At 40.7% G+C, this 14708-nt stretch overlaps 1 protein-coding gene across 2 annotated transcripts; it reads left to right on the top strand.

The window, feature by feature from the left end:
* The first annotated feature begins 6162 nt into the window (after positions 1-6162).
* On the top strand, positions 6163-14708 carry chodl (chondrolectin). 2 transcript variants are annotated; one of them, XM_041968471.1, is made up of 8 exons: positions 6163-6280; positions 10190-10365; positions 10442-10620; positions 10693-10850; positions 11009-11059; positions 11147-11221; positions 11290-11386; positions 13964-14708. In XM_041968471.1, exons 1-8 carry the CDS (start codon positions 6193-6195, stop codon positions 14043-14045), a joined length of 906 nt encoding a protein of 301 aa, XP_041824405.1. In that variant the 5' UTR covers positions 6163-6192; the 3' UTR covers positions 14046-14708. The 2 variants fall into 2 exon arrangements, with proteins under 2 accessions (XP_041824405.1, XP_041824404.1); XM_041968470.1 differs by having other exon boundaries at positions 11144-11221.

Raw genomic sequence — 14708 nt, 5'->3', positions numbered from 1 at the left:
TGAGAAAGGTCCATTGAAGCCTAATGAACTAAGAGGCCAATGTTTAAGGCCCCTGTAACACACACCTGTACTCCCATCTGTGTGAGGACCACAGTATTTCCATAATCCTAACCGTAAATATAAACCCAGTTCTTTCATGAACCCTGAAACCAAGTGCTGCATTTCTGTTCCTGAAAGGCATCAATCTGATGAAGACACCAACATCTAGATAGGTTTAAATATCTGTATGACTCAAATAATGCAAACCAGGTGGTAGAAAGAGCTAAACAGTTTATTGCTTTACGGGAACAAAGAGCAGCTCCTGTCGAAAAATAAACCAGAGCTCTTCACAAAAGACAATTACAGCTAAATAAATTATTCCTCTCCGGTGCAGTGTCCATTTCAGTGTATCAGGTTAAGTATGCAAATTAGATTACATAATTTAGTGACTTTTAGGACAACCAATAGCTACATCTCTTACTGAGGTATTGGCTAAACTGTTTCCACAACAGTCCAGCATCACTGGGCTAACACTGATCTGTATTAACAGTCCGGACTAGAACAAGAAGTAACTGTTTTCCCTGTTTCTGACGTGAAACCTAATCAACTTAAAACAAAACAAAAACATCAAGCATATAACTGAGTCAAAGTGTAACCACAGCAAAATAAATACAACTACTTTACATGACAGTTGGCACTTAAGCTAAACAACCACTAATTAGCTAAACATGTTTTCAAGTTTCAAATTAAAACTTTAATGTGCACATTTGAAGTTACTATAAATTTTAACCACATATCATTAATCATTATTAACTTTAATGAACAAGTGTTTTAAACGGCTTAAATGTCTCATTGTTCAAAATAAATTAGCATTAGCGATCATAAAACACTAAAACAATATAGAATGCATCAAGGCATTTCACATATTAGAAACCCTTCTCAAAAAGGCAAATTTTTATGAAAAAGATCATAATTATAAAGGAAGGATAATGTACCACCTCCCACCGAAATAAACTAAAATTCAAAATAGCTAGCTAGCTAAACTTGGCTCAAAATGTTAACAAGTTGGGTAATTTATACTTGTCACCGTGTGGTCAGCACAAAAGAGATGGCTTAGGGAGACGTTAAGGATTTTAGGTTGTTTCTGTGTATTTTACTGAGTGATCTGCACAAATACATTTTCTAAACTTTAAGGAGAAAATCCTTAAAGAAGCCATGGTGCCTTTGACCTTTGAAACGCAGCAAATGGAGTCAGCGCGCCCTCTGCAGGTACTGACCTGTAACTGCACATCTAAATAACAGGTTCGTCTGAGTCTGTCACACATTTTCAGGTGTCAGTAGCTGCCTTAGAAGATGCTGACAGCTTTAATCTCTTCATGAACTACAGACTAAACATTTTCCATATTTAAAGTGGTTGTGTTTGTTCTAAATCTCATCTGGTCCTCACACTGACAAACAGTCTGACAGGTTAATGTGTCATCATGCAGTCTGAGCAGCTGCCACCTGATCGGATGCTTGGATTGAATCTGCCTCATAAATCCACATTTACAGAAGCAGAGAAACTTTATTGATTTGCAGTTCTTTAACAGAATATTGTGTGTGTGTTTGCAGACAGACCAATTTCTTGTACACTTTGCGTCTCTAAATAAACCTGGGAGGAATATCTTAAGAAGGTTCCAGGAGTCCTGCAAGACAGTGGGCAAACATCTATGAATGTCCCTACAAGAGCAGTTAACATGTTCTTTATAGATCTTTATGATCATCCAGGGAGGAGGAGTCAGACCTTCAGATACCTGGGAAAGTCTGACTGAATCTTTTCAGCAGAAAAGTCATTAGTTTACTTTTATGTGTTTGTTCAGTGAGCAGGAAAACGATGGAGCTGAATGCTGACATGTCTGAATGTGATGTTTAACATCCTGAGTGGAAACTGACGGTTTGGTTTTATTTTACCTGGAGAATCCAATCAGCTGCTGAGGATTACTGATCAGTAATCTATTACTCTGTATGAGGAGCATCTGTAGCAAAACATCTATCTGATTACTGTGTGTGTGTGTGTGTGTGTGTGTGTGTGTGTGTGCGTGTGTCTGAGGTAATCAGCAGTAAGTGGGTTGTGTTTTCTGACGAAGACGATCGGCCGCCTACAGCCAATCAATACAGAGATCAATACAAGAAATGGACTGAGATCTAACAGGTCAATGTGTGTGTGTGTGTGTGTGTGTGTGTTCATTATGTAAAACACTTGTTGGTATAAACAGTGAATGTGACAGTCACAATGACGACAAAGTTCTGGGTTCAGATTTTGGTCAGTTCTCTGAAATAAAAGTCTTTCAGATCCAGGTTTTGACTCTCAGACCCAGATTTGGTCTCGCAGATCTGGTTTTAAATCAGTAGATCAAGATTTGAACACTTAGATCCAGATTTGGACTTTCGGATCAGACTCTAAGATCCTGGGTCAGACTGACGAATCCAGGTTCAGACTCTCAAATCCTGTTTTAGATTTTCAAATCCAGATTGGTGTTCTCAGATCCAGGTTCAGACTCTCAGATCTGGGTTTAGACACTCAGATACAGGGTCAGACTCTTCGATCCAGTTTTGAACTCTCAGATCCAGGTTCAGACTCTCAGACCAGGGTTCATTTCCACGCATCCCTCTGACCAACCTCCTCCTCTCTTCTCAATCACAGTGTGATTCTTCTGTTTGTTAAACTGAATTATGTCCAGATTTCAGCGGGTTGGGTTTCGGGGTCTAAGTGTGTCCGTAAAACGATCCGATCACTTTAACACCTCCCTCTCTGTCTCAGAGCTTCACACCCACCCTGACCAACTCCCATCTGTAATGTGTTTTTTAAATTGCCAGAGAAGCTTCTCCCCTACTTTCTTGGTTGCCAAGGTAACTGTTTCTGTCCATATAATTAGTATGCTGACAGAAGCAACACCACTGATCATAGTAGCACCTGAAAAAACCAGATGCAGCTTTTTCTGTCTATGCTCTGATTGGAACCAGAGGAAAACCAGGAGCCAGGTATGGTTTGGACTCTTAGGTGGGGGGGCACCTATACACCTCAAGAACTGGTGAAGGTGGTAATTGTGCAGTTCCTTTTAAGGCGCTCAAGTTTCCAGAACTACACTTTGAATAGTCTACTACTATTATTATTATTATTATTACTGTTTTTAACATTATGAAAAAGAAAAAAACAAAGAAATTATAATAAATAATATTCAAAGCACATTAAAAATTTCCAACAGACATTTCCTTTAAATCCTTGTGGTCTGAAAAAAAAGTTTTCTAGGCTCACTCTCTTTTACTAAGTTTATGTAAATTTGTAATTAATAATATTTAATAATTTTTCATTACAAACAAAACTGTCTGGATAGACAGATGGGTTGGGTGATGGACAGATGGACATGTGAACTGAAGTGTTTTAGTGTCTCCGTGCTACGTTCAGGGACCGTAGGCACAGGTCGATGCAGACTAGTCGATGCAAACTGAGATCAGCTCAGGCTTGTATTGATTTCTGTTCTCATCAGAGTAATAATAAAGTGCTGCTGGCACATTGCTGTGCACGTTTTCCATTTCTATGCGCTTCATGCTCATCAAACACATCATCACATCCACTCTTCACATTTTTTATGACATGACATCAAAGCCCTGGCTTATCCGTAGCCTTACCCAGCATTTCTCTCCAGGGTGGTAACAACCCCCCAGGGGCCTTTCAGAGAGCGTGAGGCAGTGCTGATGTTTTGGAGGTTTTAGTGTCAGGTGAATTGAATGCTACACGACTAACTAAAAACTGCCTAGCTCATCTTAAACAAACAACTGAGGTCTGAAGGTCACAATAACACATTGTGACTCTGCCACAAGAGGGTTGACATCACTGCTGTATGTCTTCGTAATGCTGGAAGAGCCACAGCAGTAGCTTGGGATGGAAACATAAAGCCTCATCCACTTGAACACAACTGCAGCTGTACTGTAAACAATCTGTCAGGTCAAGTTCAGCTGTTGGACCAGCTGTGATCCTGAGAGTAAGACCAGCAACTAACTGGATTTCTCTTCTGGTTCTGGAAGACTTCTCATCTAAAAGATCTGCTCTCCTGTGTTGTTCCACATGTTTGTGAAGTGGTTTGGTTTCTCTTTCTGTATAAAGGTCAGATCACTCACTGCAAGATGATGCTTCTTAGGTTGTGTTTGGTTTTTTTCTCCCTCAGGTGAAGCAGCCTCTGTCTGAGGGTGGTATCTCACCAGAATCTGGTGTTTGAAGAAGATCCTTCAAAGTTTTTCAGATGCTCCTCAACAAACAGGATGCCACTGTTTCTGCACCTTTCTGTAATCAACAAATCTTCCTCATGCATCAGAGTGAGTCATAGAGTTCCTCAGGGTTCTGTGTTTGGGTCAATACTTTTCAAATTATACACACTTTAATTTGGAAAAATTAGTGGCATAAATTTTCAAAGCTACGCAGATTATACTCAGCTTATCCATGAAGCCTGATGTAATCTTCAAGACATAAAGGCCTGGATGAATAAATTTTCTACTTCTCAATTTTATTGTTAAATCCAAAATAAAAATTTAAATTCTTACCCACATGTATGAAGCTCTTAGTGAACAAGCTCAGTTGGATCTAAAAAAGCTCATATTTCCAGATTTTCCCAACCAATTTTCACTTGCTGTTCAAAAGAATAGAATGAGAGGCAGAACCTTCAGTTTTTAGACCCCTTTCTATGGAACAAGCTCCCAGTTTAGGTGCAGGAAGCCAATGCCCCCTCTACCTTTAAAATTTGGATGAAAATGTTAATTTTTCCCTAAAGCTTATAGTTAGGGATGGTTTCAGGACCATAATCCTGCCCCATTTCCACCAATGAGTCTAGGTCTTGATGGGACATTGGGAGCGGTTTGGTTTGCTAAATCCTGATCTGTTGCATGCCCACAGCCAAATGTATCCTTACCCGGTAGGTGGAGTATCAACCAGATAGTAATAGATTCATCAGCTACATAAAAGCGTGATGTTGCAGCAGTGCAACGCTGTCTTTGAATTATAATGAAGAACGTGACACAGTCGCTCCAACACACCTGACTCAAATTAATGGGTCATTGTAATAGGCTGTTAGATCCATTTAATTTGATTCAGGTGTGTTGAAGCAGGTATATGTTGGATTGTGGCTCTCAATAAGAATGAACTGAGTTGCCCTGTTCTAGCACCTTTCTTCTTTTTACCTAAGGACACTCAAAAAAATATGTATATCAACCTGTTGGTGGAAAAGGGGGTTTAGATGTGCTGCCATAGGCTGGAGCTGATAGGGGACCACTCTTTCCTGTCCTCTCCATCCCTACCTGGTCCAGTCAGACGATCTCCCTTCTCGGCTTTGGTTTGTTGGAGGTTTTCTTTCCTGGTTCTGGTTCTAATGGAGATTATCCATTCCACTGTCGTGCTGTGCAGCTCAGGATGGAGAATCAAAGAGAAGAGTCCCCATATGAAATGGTTTATATGAACTCAGTTATTATAAACTGAAGTAATGTGGATCAGGTAACGGATTAATTTTAATTGGATCATAATTAGACTGTGTCTGTAAAAGTGCCTTGAGATGACTTTGTCGTAAATTGGCGCTGTATAAATAAAGCTGAAATTAATTGAAACTGAAAAGAAGCAGAGAAAGAAGTCCATTCTCATTATCAAGATGACCTGTATTACACTCCAGTTTATGATGTAGAGACACGGTAACACTGAAGCAGGAGGTCAGCTTCAGGGCAGCCCCCCGTCCTCAGGATGAGGCTCTGTTCAGGCAGCCTCTGAGCCGGCAGCACTGCAAACCTCAGCTTCTCTTCAATATCACTTTAATTCATTTAAAATATGGAGACAAGCGTGCACATTGGTCCTCTGTGTGAATAATGAGAGAGAATTCCTGCAGCGCATGGATCAATGCAGAGGAAGTGTTGCTCATAACTGCAGATATCAGAAGAGACGCTCTTCTATTGATCAGCTGCTCTGCATGAGCCAATCAGCTGTGGCCCCAAGTAAGTGAATTAAACTGTGGGTGGGTGTGTGTGTGGCCCCCTGGGGTTTAATGAAGAGGAGGGTGCAGCTGAGGCTCTAATCGATCCGGGAGGAGGAGGCAGTCAGGACCCTCCTCTTCCTCAGCTCCACATCAGAGTGAAGACGAAGCAGAGAAACATGAGATGCTGACGGGTGAAGGACTCAAACATTCACTCTGAAAAAACATGACTTCTCATCCAGAGATGCTGCTGATGCTGGGGGCCGTCACGGTGACGGTGGTGGTCCAGGTGAACACGACGCGAGTGATGAGCGGTAAGTGCACGCGTGTGTGGCTGATACATGAAGTGGTGTTTGTGTTACTTATTCTGGATCAGGTGTTTTGAGGTCAGAAAGTTTCTGGAAAGATGCTGGTAATCTGATCATGTGACCAACAAAAAGACGTAATGATGACATCATCATTTGGGACACTGATTACTATTTATGAGACCACATTTTCCCTTCAATTGCTTCTGTTTGTCATCACCAACATTTTAATAGTTTTCTCCATTAAAAATGATAAAACAGCTCTTTTTTAAATCACTTCAGGGTCTTTAAATCAAATGAATCATTTACAGAACTCAATTATATAGTTTATTAAAGACGGGTTTGTGATGAAGCTCTGAATAATTTAAGTTCAAAAACATCTGTAAACTGTTTTCTGCTTTGTACCGTGGACATAAAACCAGTTTTAACCCCCTAATGCTCATATTTATTTACAATTATATAAAAACAAAAATAGTTACATGAAAAAATCATGAGAAAATAACAAAAGAGAGAGAGAGAAAAGACTGGAATGAAATTAGATACAATCAAATATTAGATAAATAAACAATTTTTAAAAAGTAAACTAATAATATAAAATAAATATATAAATAAGAGTATATAAAAACAAATAAATAAATAAATTAGATAGAAAGAAATCACATTTCAAAACACCAGAAGTGGTTTGGTTGTATGTATGTATGGGTTAACTTGTTCAGTAAGCATTGTAGAGGCTGCAGTGACACCTGGTGGTGAAGCAGCAGATTACAACCAACTGAAATCTCTTTGTCATCTTGAAATGAGACAAATGGCTTGATGAGAATAAATTGAAGTTGAAGACCTACCAGACTCTGATCGGTTAATCTACAGCTAGAACTCAACCAGATCATTAAACTGGACCCCTGTTATCATCCAAGTGTACAAGTGCAAGACTCCCTACACCAATACATCAAACTCACAAACTTTTATCTGCTGAGTTTGTACCGAGCTGAGCGTTGAACTAGAAATATTTATGGCTCAGATTCATGAGGTTTACAGGTTGCATGTGGTTCTTCTTCTTTAGTTACTTCTGAGTCCAGTCCTGGGATGGGAGCTGTGGAGCACGCAAAGAGCTTCTGGGATTGTTTGAGTCCAACAAAAGAAAAATAAAATTCTTTCAAATAATGTTATTTTAAAAAAGCACTAGTGAACTTTGGAAGATTTTCTCAGTGAGGCACTCCATAATGACGTCTAATGCAGCATCCACATTCATCCTGTCTCCTCTCTGAGCCCTCTCCAGACAGTAAAAGTCAGTTTGATGTTGACTCTTGTCTTGCTCTGTCTCTTCCTCTCTTTTTCTGATAATGTCCTGTTGTGTCTCTGGTTAATCTGCAACAGTCTGCGTTCAAAACACCCAGTGTGTTGATATCCAGTTGCTGGTTTGTGACATGGTGCCATAAAGCTCAGCTCAGCTGTAAAGTGACGCAGCATCCTGGAAGAAAATGTTGTGAAGTGTGGTTCTTCAGCATCTGGATGCTGCTGGACAATGACGACTCCAGGAATGTACAGAAAAAAGTGTCACTGTGCCATCAAAAACAAACCAGAAATATATTTTTTAAGGTCAGACAGTAACATAATGTTACTTTATATCTCATTTCAGTTGTACTGGCACAGTTAAATCATCTAAATGTACTGACTGTCTAGATTGTCCCTTCTGGGCTCCTATAGCTAGATTAAATAATCAGGAAGATGTGTAAAGTATAATCAGTCTGATCTAAACTGTCTGCTGATTTAGAAATATAATTAATCAGACCACAAAAGTGAATGAAATGTTCCATAAACAGGATTTTGACTCAACTCTACATTTTCTCATTTGTATGTCTGTATGCTGTCTGTATTTGAATGATGTCTGAAAACCATTTAAACAGCATATCACCACCTGCTTAGATCAAGCTGAGAAGACAGCTTCTACATCCTCCATCATTGTTTCTGAGGTGAAAACAAACACATGTCTAACAAACAACTCTGACACAGTTTACAACAAACATCATCAGGATTCTGGACGGAGCTGGACAGACATGAACGCTCAGTTGCTGAATCCTGGATGCTAACGCAGCTAGCACAAACAATAACAACAACACATGTCAGAGAGGTCAAAGGTCATTACTGTCATGAGTCGTGGATGAGACAAGGAGGAAGGACAGCAATGCAGGACAGCTGACAAATAAAAGCTGGTGAGAAATGGGACTGGAACAGGACGGACGAGGAGCAGGTGAGATAAATATGATGGCAGCAACACATCTCTAAAAAATTGGGCAACAAAAGACTGAAAAAGTAACTGGAACAAATTAGAAACAACTGGAGGAAAGTTTGACAACTAACTGGCAACAGGTCAGTAACATGACTGGGTAAAAACTAAGCATTTCAGAGAGGCACAGTCTGAGATGGAAATATGGACAGAGGTTCAACAATCTGAGACAAACTTGGTCTAAATTTCAGGGGAAAAAAATCCTCAAAGAAAAATTGTGAAGCTCCATCAATGCTGAAAAGTACATGGAGGTTTTAGAGCAACATCTGCTCCCATCCAGAAGATCTTGCAGGTTTCAGCAAGACAATGCTGAACCACATCCTGCATCCATTACAACAGCATGGCTTCACAGGAGAAGAGTCCGGCTGCTGAACTGGCCTGCCTGCAGTCCAGACCTTTCACCAATACTAAACATCGGGAGCATCATGGAAGCAGAAATCCAGCAACCAAGGTCCAGGACTGTAGAGCAGCTAGAATCCTGCATCAGACCAGAATGGGACAACATTCCTCTCCTAAAACTCCAGCAACTGGTCTCCTCACTTCCCAGATGTTTCCAGACATTTGTTAGAAGAAGAGGGGATGCTACACCATGCTGAACATCACCCTGGAACTACTTTTTACAGACATGTTGCTGCCATCAGTTTCACAATCAGCTCACATTTTCCTTGATATTATAAACTATTATTTATATTCTATTGGAAACAAATATGAGTTGATGAGACTGGCAATTTTTTATGGGTACAACCCACATACTCCTCCTACACATAGATTTTCCCTACAAATGTCGCTCTGTTTAAAAGAAAAAATGAACAGATGTATTGCTACAACAAAGAAACCATCAATAATTTATAATGCTGCTGTTTCTGTCAACAGAAATGTTGCAGACTGGAACTTTAAGTTCTTAAAACATCTAAATTCTACAAACCCTGATAGCAGATGTACAGAAAGCGTTGCCTGGCAACCATCTTCACCAGTGTTTTTGAGGAGGCATGCTGCTGCTGAGGTTGTTTGTGTGTTTCAAGAGTTTCAGGTTTGATCTCCACCATTAAACTGAGAAGACGCCTTCGTTTCAGGTTTAATCCCATCAGAGTATGCCACACAGACCTGTACGGAGCATGCAGTGTGTATTTAGCAGCGCTGGCAGCTGTGCACGGTACTGAGAGCTCTCAGCCGGACCAACAGTCTGATGGTGGACAGATATATATGGAGCTCTTTAGTGGCTTTAACGGGAAAGTGATGATGGTGCAGAAGAGAATCCAGCTAATCACTTAAAGTAGGTCTGAGTGAGGCTGTTTTAACCAGACGGTGTATTAATCACTGCTGCAGCTGCATACACACACACACACACACACACACACACACACACATTCCTGCAAACATCAGCACAGAGCTTCTCTCATGTTGGGATGTTGGTGGGACAGTAGTTACCTAGGTGATGCAGAGCAGGGATGTCATTTTAGTTTAGGAGCCACATACGGTGCAATTTGATCTCCAGTGGTCCAGATCAGGAAAATGACAGCATAATAACCTAAAAATAATAAAATATTTTATATTATTAATATGTTTTTAGTGCATAGGAATGCCCCCTGGCCAATGACCTGTCACAGCATTGTGGGCGGGGCTGTGTGTCTCAGGTCAGACGGTGTGTTTGGGAGGTCCTGAGCATCCCTGCTACAAGATCGCATACTTCCATGACATGTCGAGCCGAGTCTCCTTCAAGGAGGCGCAGCAGGCCTGTGAGATGGATGGAGGATCACTGCTCAGCATCGAGAGTCCAAGTGAGCAGAAAGACATCGAAAACTTGCTACAGGTGAGACACAAGCACACCTCGTCTACATCTTTTCCCACTCCTCTTCATCACCTCACATTCTCCTCTTCGCCTCCAGGCGTTGCGTTCAGGAGCAGTGGGCAGTGCAGGAGGAAGAGGAGGTATAGCAGATGGTGATTTCTGGATCGGCCTGACTCGGGTGGACGGAGTTGATCAGACTCACTCTGAATTCAGCAACACCTTCACTTCTTGTCCACAGCTCTACCAGTGGACCGACGGCAGTGTGGCGACCTTCAGGTGAGCATGTCAGGTGACTCACTCAGACAAGTAATTGGTACCACAGTGATGATGATGATGGTGATGATGCAGGAACTGGTATTTTGACGAGCCATCGTGTGGAGGGGAAGCCTGTGTTGTGATGTACCATCAGCCAACTGCACTTCATGGTCTGGGCGGGCCTTATCTCTACCAATGGAACGACGACCGCTGCAACATGAAGCACAACTTCATCTGCAAGTATGAGCCAGGTAATGTCGGCCACTCAGCTTCAGCCACCATTAAAAACATCAGATTACGTCAGCAAGTCAGCTTCAACCAATATTAAACACACCAGGTAACATCAGCCAGTCAGCTTCAGTCACACCAGGCGTGTTTTCCTTCACTCATTCTCAGCTCTTCCTTGCAGAGAGCCATCTTGTGAAGGAACACGGAGACACACCTGTTGGGCGGGACTCAGGTGAGCTATGTGTAGCAGAGCTGCAGTTCTTTACCAGTCACCTTATTAACCAGTCTCCACCTGACTGTGTGTGTGTGCCCTCAGCAGCGACTGCAGGTGTGGTCACTCAGTCAGCAGGCAGTGAGGAGGTACCCCCACAGGTCACCATGACCGGAGCTTCAGGTATGAACACCTGTGACCTGTAAGCTGCAGAGATGTCACTCTGGTCTCATGTTCTGCTGTCTCTTTAGGCATGTTGCTGCTGTACGTCGTCATCCCTACGATCCCGCTGCTGCTGCTCATCCTGGTGGCTTCTGGGTCGTGTTGCTTCCAGATGCTCAGCAGAAGGTAAATTTTCCAGTTTTCGATCTGAGTCGGGTGACGTAACATCAACACATTTATACTGATGTATGTGTGGGTCACCACAGCATACTTGATGTGTGTAAGTTCAAAGTGCTAAACTAAATGTGAATGTTTTTCATCTAAATAAATTCATTTCCGGTGTCATTAACCCGGTTACCAGTTAATTTGTCACTCTGACCAGCACTTCCATGGCTCTGATGGTAAAATGTGGGAATCTTCTTCATGGACACTTGAAATGGTGGCATATTTGTTGGAGGAATGGCTATTTGCATAAAAAAAAAGACCACGCGCTTTCATTCAAATGTAAATATAAGGTCAGAAAAAATTAACTAGACAATAAATTCACCTCAAAAAATTTCCTTTTGGTTTTTTTCCACCTCTTTTGTATACAAGTAAGTTTATTTTTATTTTATTTATTTTTTAATCTCACAATTATATCAATCTAATTAGTTTTTATACATACATACATATATGTGTATATATATATATATATATATATATATATATATATATATAAAGGAAGTTGTTGAACTGGAACCAGTTCCAACCAGTTTTTGATGTGCTCATTAAACTTGGCCCAGACTGTTGACAGTCCCATCGGACCAAAAAAAAAATCATCTTTAATTAAACTCATTCTGACAAACACTCATCATTTACACACAGCTGCCTGACATCAGTGATGTGTGTGTGTTTCTGCTGCAGTCTGACACACAGAAACTCCTGAAACCATCATCAGAAACTGATGGTGAACATTTCTTTGCAACCAGACAAATATTCACTGTCAGAGTTTGATTAGTTCCTGGTTCGGTTCTGATCCATCAGACTCAAACAGACCCAGCACTAGGACAGAGAACCAGGGCGGGCCCATTCATCAAAATAATTTTGATGTTGTAAGAGAACAAATTTCAGTTTAATAATTCAATATCTGACCCATTTGAGAGCAGATTAGATATAAAATACATGTTTTTTTCCTCTACTATTAGAAAAAAAACGAAAAAACCTGCTGACACTTAAAATTGGATCCAGCAGATATGTACCGTCAGAAAGCAGAATGAGCCTTTGAAAAGCTGAGGTACAGACACCACAGGGCTTGGTCCGGTTGGTGAATAAACTCTAAGCAAGTGCTAAGCAGTACACCAAGTGATACCGAAAGCTAAACATCAGCACGAGGATCAGAAACTCAGCTTCTCATCATCTCTCTGACCAGTGCGAGGTGCTGTAAGGAGAACTTCCTTTCAGTTTGAGCAGCATCCAGAACACACAGTCTGTGTGTGTTCTGCTTCATCAGCTTAATTGGACAAGCCTTCACAAGTCCACATCAGGGTTAGACTGTGCACTTGTGTGTATATGTATGTGTGTGTGTGTGTTTGGCATCAGTTGAGAAGAAGCTGCTGAATCTGTGTTAACAGTAACTGCAGCCAGTTTGTCTCCAGGCGCCTCTGTGAAATATTCAGATGTAAAAATGAGGAAAAGCAGAAAGCTCAAACACACTCATGTGAAGTGGTTCATGATGCTTAACACAACGTTATGTTACACAGCAGGTAAAAGTTACTGTTATACATTAGGAAAAAGCAATGATGTCATCGTGATTGTGATTGGCCAAATGACGATGCTGACTCGTTCCATCAAAGATGTTATAATGTGAAAACGATAGCGTCCCCCATTTCGTCTATAAGTCTGAGGGAGGGCTCTTAGATTAGATTTTATCAATAATAAAAGATGTCATTTTAATTGCTCCTCCCCTTTCTCAAAAACATTTCAGATCTATGATTTAACTGAATGCCATATTTTAATTTGATTGAAAACTGAATTGAAAAACGTAGATTTTTGCCAAAATGATACAAGTTTACAGGTATGGATTCAAAATTATTAAAGGCTGCCTGTGGGGTGCCTCAAGGCTCAGTACTGGGCCATTTTTATGTTGTGCATAAATGATTTATGTGTGACAGTCTTCAGGCACACATCTCTTCTTCTGCCGTTTGGTAACTTTGGTTACTGAAAAACAAATTAGGTCAACATCAGATGATGACCCATACTCATTATCATTGATGAATATAACTGGTTTATGATGATTGAGGTTTATTTTAGGGTGGGAATGCATTAATTACAATTAATTACAAAAAAAATTAAAGTGTTAAAAAAATGAACGCATTTAATTGCAGTTTGCATTCCAAACAATGCAGAACGTTAGTCAGTGCACAATTTTCTGTACACCAATTAAATTGAGACGCATGATAGAACTTAGCTAAATCAGTGTTGCTAATTTTACTACTTTGGCGTTATATTTAGTGAGTTTTCATACCCATCTAGTGACTATTTCAAAGAAGCAACTAGCGACAAATCTAGAGACTTTTTCTTGTGTTATTGGAGACTTTCGTTGACTTTTTATTTTACAATAATAATGTCTATTGTTTGATTAATTTTTGTGCTTTTTGTGGCAAATATGTGATTAAAATGTGTTCGAGATCAATTAATTGCAAAGCCTGTAATTAATTACAACAGTTTTTTTTTAATTCGAGTCCCAGCCCTAGTTTATTTCTTATATCACCTGTGTCCCCACAGCCACCCTCACACAAAGACCGCCGCCGACCAGTCAACCCTGTGGATCTCCAGGACACCCAAACCCGACAGCATGGAGGTGTGACATCACAGTGACATGACCAGCTGAGCTATGATGTCACACCAGAGTTCATTCATCAGTGGAGATTTTATTTTATTTTTTTTTTTATTTCTAGCAAACAGGAAATACTTTGGTAATCTGCACCCATCGATCCCTTTAAATCCTCAGTTTCTCTCTCTACTTCCAACTTTTCCTCCTCTTTTCATGAGTTCTGTATTTGTCATTTCTTCACATCCGTGTGCAACATTTTCTTCCTCCTCCTCCTCCACTTCCTGCTGATGGAACTCAGATGTTTAATTAACTGACAAGCTGATGAAGTTAATGAAGGAGGATCAGCTGCCGAGAGGAAATGAGGAGTCTCCCATTGGGGGGGGAGTCATTGCGGAGGTGCGTTTGATTTCATAGTGAGCTAATGGAACAGCTGCTCTGCAGGGATGGAGGATGACGAGGAGAATTAATGAGTTTCTGTGTGCACTGATTAGACGTTTGACTGATTACATGAAATGTTCTGACGTGGATGAGTGGTTCAGTTTCGGGTCGTGGACCCGCTTGTCATTGGACTGAGTTTTGTCCATGTTGCTCACGGTGACCCCCATTGCTCCATCACATCACTGTGACATCATGCCTGCACAGCGGCACACATCTGTTCCATTGTCTTGTTCTTATCAAACATGTGAGCATGAAGAA

The sequence above is a fragment of the Melanotaenia boesemani genome, chromosome 18, assembly GCF_017639745.1.
Source record: "Melanotaenia boesemani isolate fMelBoe1 chromosome 18, fMelBoe1.pri, whole genome shotgun sequence".
In the NCBI taxonomy this organism is placed as follows: Eukaryota; Metazoa; Chordata; class Actinopteri; order Atheriniformes; family Melanotaeniidae; genus Melanotaenia; species Melanotaenia boesemani.
Note: the sequence above shows the minus strand (reverse complement) of the source record. Positions and strands in the feature narration are given on the sequence as shown.

Bases quoted from the DNA above. Each gene is read 5' to 3' on its own strand.
- chodl (XM_041968470.1), top strand. From the start codon at position 6,193: ATGACTTCTCATCCAGAGATGCTGCTGATGCTGGGGGCCGTCACGGTG. The intron at 10,621-10,692 runs GTGAGCATGTCA...GTGATGATGCAG, and splicing joins GGCAGTGTGGCGACCTTCAG to GAACTGGTATTTTGACGAGC. The intron at 11,222-11,289 runs GTATGAACACCT...CTGTCTCTTTAG, and splicing joins CACCATGACCGGAGCTTCAG to GCATGTTGCTGCTGTACGTC.